Raw genomic sequence first — 4,604 nt, forward strand, 5'->3', positions numbered from 1 at the left:
CGATGGCTGATCAGAAGGGTGGATGGGTTCCTAGGATTCTGATGTGCTGGAGCAAGAATCATACAAGACTGCATATGCTAGGTGAATTGCTCATATGCAAAAAAAATAGGCCACAATTTTTTAATTTATTATACAGTGGAGTATGAATTTATAGTTTAATATATAGTATATATATAGTTTAAGATAAAAATCTACTCATTCATTTCATTTATCTACAGAACTTGAAAAGAAAAATTATCTACAGATTATATTTCACTGATAAAATGTGATCCAAATTTTGTTGTAATATATTACAAATATATGTATTCTTACATATATACTTTTAAAATAAGGTCATCTTTTGTATCATCAGCCATTAGATCTGCCATACTGAGGACTGCACAACCAAAAGGTCGCCGATACTGTATATTGCAAGTATTTTTCTTTTCACCTGCTCCCATTCGGCCTGTCAAAAAAAAAAATTGTGAAAGAAAAAAACCAAGAGACATTAAAGAAATACATATCTGCTACCATCCACAGTTAATTTAATAATTTTATTGGATGCTAACTGTGCCAATGTTGAAGAACACCTTCAATCGGTCTCCTTCTAAATTGACCTAATAGTATGAAAAATAGAGAAAATGCCTACATTAAACTATGTGAGCCAGCATTCTAAATTTGACTTTTCTTAGAAGCATCCACAGTTCCCTATAAGCCTTCTATTGACATCAAAGAGGAACCAACATTAAATTTCTTAAGCTCCAGCTGTATACATTCACTAAATCTTTTCTCAGGAAAAGAGGTTGACAATTTTCATATAGGAATCCAGTAATTCAGGTTTCTCATATTTCTCTCAGCAAAATCTAGAAAGATAAAAATCATGATACCAAAATCATTACCTTATATATTCCTTCCAATGTTAGGTTAGGTATGTGGCCCTAATAGGTATTTGTCTGATTAAGCAAGTCTGAGATTTTGTAATTATTAAAGTGAACTGTTTGAAATTCGTGGAGTTATCCATGATGTGTATTAATTTCTTACTATGTTGCAGATCTTATAGTTTTAATTTAGCTATCTAGTACTGTATCTTCACTTACAATAATTTATTTCTCTGGTGGGGCATCTAAAGTCCAATCTGATTTAGTACCTGTTCCTAATACAGGTAGTCCTCAACTTACAACAGTTCATTTAGTGACCATTCAAAGTTACCTCACTGAAAAAGGGAATGACCATTTTTCACACTTATGACCGTTGCAGCATCCCCATGGTCACATAATCAAAAATTGGATGCTTAGCAACTAACATGTATTTGTGATGGTTGCAGTGTCCCAGGGTCATGTAATCATCTTAACTGTAAGTTGAGGACTACCTGTACTTGCCAAAAATATAAGATATGCAAAATAATAAAAATAAGAGGTAAAGAACAAAGAAGGGAAAATCATGCCAACAAAAGATTCTAAGGATAACCAACAAGAACTTAAGTAAAATGAAAGGATTTTATTAGTTATCTCTTGTTGAAGACTATATGGAGAGATGATTATTTTCACTTATATGTTGTTAAAAACCACAATTCAATTTCATCTCTACTATTTTGACAAATTGTCAGTGCCTTGTGTGCTTATCCTCTCAATCTGTCTTAAATCCACATGAGCTATATATTTAAATTATGGAGCAACAAAAGGCACATTCTTATTAACAAATCACATGCTTAAATCATTGTTGTCACATTTTCTTTGTTTTAAAATAACTTGCACAAACCTGAATGTTTGTAGTAAAATGTAAAAAAGAACAACATCCCTAGGATCTAGTCTTGGCCTTGCAAGGCAGAAATCATAGGCAACTAAACAGATGCAGCTCAAATAGGAATTGAACTCCACAGAATACTAACTATTCCATTTACACTTGATATTCCACATACACACATAGACAAACACACATAAAATTAGACACACAGACACACAGATACACACAAACACACACACACACACACACACATACATATACATCCAGATAAATCTTCCAGAGTAGCTAGCTTAGCTGAGAATTTAATCTGCCTGTATGAACATTTCAAAGTTTTAAAAATAGTAATAATATGACAACAGTAATAATAACGTGTCAATTCATGTGACTCTGCCCTACAGTTTGATAAAATAGAAAACTGTTTATATCTGCCTTAAAAAGGATATGAGATTGACAAGTAATACATTAATATAACATATGTAAGATCCTTAACAACAATTGCTGTACGATTAGAAGTTTTCTTTCTTTGTCAGGAAGAATTAGTATATGCATACCAATGCGTATAATGTGCACAATAATGTAGATGTCCTTTCTAAGCTCACTGCTTCCCAAATTCTGTGAAGAATCAGAACAATCCAAAATTATCATGTGATTTTTTTACAGTTTATTGATATAAACAATTTTTAAAAATTAAGTGTTCTTCTGCCTAGCGTACTGAATAGCAGTCAAGAAAAAAAAATGGGGTATTCAAATATATTTCATTAACACCACATTTGTACACGTATCTGTTCATAGTCCTGAGAAATATTTGTAAAAAAGTGATATAACCATCTCTTTTTGGGAGATCTTCAAACCTCCAAATCTGCATTAAATTAAGATTTCAAGTCAGAGAATTTGGAATGACTATTTGTAGAGTTCTAGCAGAAATAAATCTCACTGTGCAGTTATGGTTGCAGCTCTGAGCATCAAAAGCTTATTATCCATTTGTAGTTTTACTATAGTGCTGCCAGGAATGTCAGTCAGCTTTTTGAAACTAGATGGAGTCCTAGTTGATCAGATGTGAATAATCATAATGTGAGTGATATTAAACCATAAATGTGATTCTATACATGAAAATAAATCCCATTCAGATTATTCTTAAAACTTAATTTAGAAACTGTTTCTCACAAAATCCCACTGAAATGTTAAACACCATATTTCATATTGGGGAAAAAAGACTCCTTTAATTCTGAGCCAAAATACATCTCATAAGCAAATAGCAAAGCTATCTTTGTGCCTATCATATATTTAAATATAAAATTGCTCTACCTATTAGATACACTAGGCCAAATGGACAATTTATATTATTATTATCATGTTGCTTTGTTCTTATAAACCTCTTAGATATTAGTCTGAAGCATCACTACTGCATACACTCTGGTCATGTATTTGGATTATTGAGCAAGGAATAAAAAAAACCTCATTAAAATACAACAAATAAGGACGAATATATATAAAGCAACTCACCACAAAAAGAGAGCAATATCTTTCTGGCTTCTCTGGACATTTTGGCAAACCATTCCGATTCAGTTTTAAAAAGAATCTCTCACTATAAAATAAATATTATAATTGGAACAGGTAAATTTATCTGTCACAGCAATGTGCAAAAAAACCTCCCTATTCAGTATTTGGATAAATACTTTTTTGTCACTGTTTCCAAAACAATATTTTCTAAAATTCTGGAACAAGGTTGCAAAACCAGCCATTTTTCTATTTACCAGAGTAACTTTGATACTTTTGCTACAAAAGCCAGCTCATTCTATGTCAAAATGCAGAATTTCAGAAGATTGAGATAATTGCTAAGAGTCACTGATATGGAATCAAAGCCAGATGGGTCTTTAAAATAACTCATTGAATCAAGCACCAACTCCTTAATTATATTTTTAATGATAAAGAAGTTGCTGCTTCAGTCAATGAATTATTTTAAATTCATTTAACAACTAAAATGTTACTGAACTCATGAAATAATGTATCAGGACTTCAACAAAGGTTCATCCATTATCATATAGTAACGTTACTGGTAGAAAAATAATACTTGCTTTTTTGTCCAAATCAGTAACAAATCATAGTTATATAGTAAGAGGAGGATAAAATGTGTGATGAAAATTTTCTTGCCGGATAAAAACAAAAATGTCAAGAAGAGAAAAACGTTTAAAATAAGTACATTCTACTTCAGTATGAAGTTTGTTTTATATTTTACAAAAAAAGGAACAATTATAACAGACTGACTACTCAGTCATCAACTTTTCTGTCAAGAATTAGAAACTTAAAATGCAATTTTAAGCTGCTATTAAAAGAAATACTAACGAAAAGAAACAATACTGACAGGGTTAAGTCCATAATTTGAGGAGTGAAGGAAATTCCAAAATTTTGCCATAAATAAGAGGTTGCTCTATGCATTCTTTTTTAACTACAGCTTTCTCAGCTGTTTCTTTAGCTCGTCTCAAGGGCAAGTAATTTGTCACTCATATGTTCTTTTCCATTTGCAACAGTAAAAATAGCAGCCAAAACATATATTCAAGTTTTTTAAAAGACAGAATAAAAGAGCTAATATTAACAGCTGCATTTTGTACATTTTCCCAACCTTCCATAAGGTTGAAAAGTCTTCAATGAAGATTTCATTGTTGTCATTTATATTCAGATGAAATGCTTTAATTAGTTCCAATTCCATATTAGAAATTCATAGGTCTGAAATATTCTATTTTCTACACAGGTTCTAATGTTTGGTGCCAAAATTCAGAGTCTCATGCGAAGTCATAGTTTGCAGGGAAGGTAAGTGATTTTCATGTTGACAAGGACAGATGAAAAATATTATTTGCTAAAGTATTGTGCAAGAGTTAAATTAT

At 31.3% G+C, this 4,604-nt stretch overlaps 1 protein-coding gene across 1 annotated transcript; it reads right to left on the bottom strand.

The window, feature by feature from the left end:
* Window positions 1–264: 264 nt before the first annotated feature.
* On the bottom strand, window positions 265–4,380 carry LOC107285766 (dedicator of cytokinesis protein 4-like). The gene is made up of 4 exons (XM_015814012.1): window positions 4,343–4,380; window positions 3,226–3,307; window positions 2,274–2,334; window positions 265–445 (listed from the first exon to the last, which is right to left on the bottom strand). Exons 1-4 carry the CDS (start codon window positions 4,378–4,380, stop codon window positions 309–311), a joined length of 318 nt encoding a protein of 105 aa, XP_015669498.1. The 3' UTR covers window positions 265–308.
* Between the last annotated feature and the right edge of the window lie 224 nt (window positions 4,381–4,604).

Source organism: Protobothrops mucrosquamatus, unplaced genomic scaffold (assembly GCF_001527695.2).
Source record: "Protobothrops mucrosquamatus isolate PMUCROS unplaced genomic scaffold, P.Mucros_1.0 scaffold_78, whole genome shotgun sequence".
Classification (NCBI taxonomy): Eukaryota; Metazoa; Chordata; class Lepidosauria; order Squamata; family Viperidae; genus Protobothrops; species Protobothrops mucrosquamatus.

What these genes read in the sequence shown, in the direction of transcription:
- LOC107285766 (XM_015814012.1), bottom strand. Translation starts at nt 4,380, where the DNA reads ATGAAATCTTCATTGAAGACTTTTCAACCTTATGGAAG. An exon ending in ACTTTTCAACCTTATGGAAG is followed by an intron (nt 3,308 to 4,342) that starts GTTGGGAAAATG and finishes TTTATTTTATAG; the next exon opens with TGAGAGATTCTTTTTAAAAC. An exon ending in TGTGCACATTATACGCATTG is followed by an intron (nt 446 to 2,273) that starts GTATGCATATAC and finishes TTTTTTTGACAG; the next exon opens with GCCGAATGGGAGCAGGTGAA.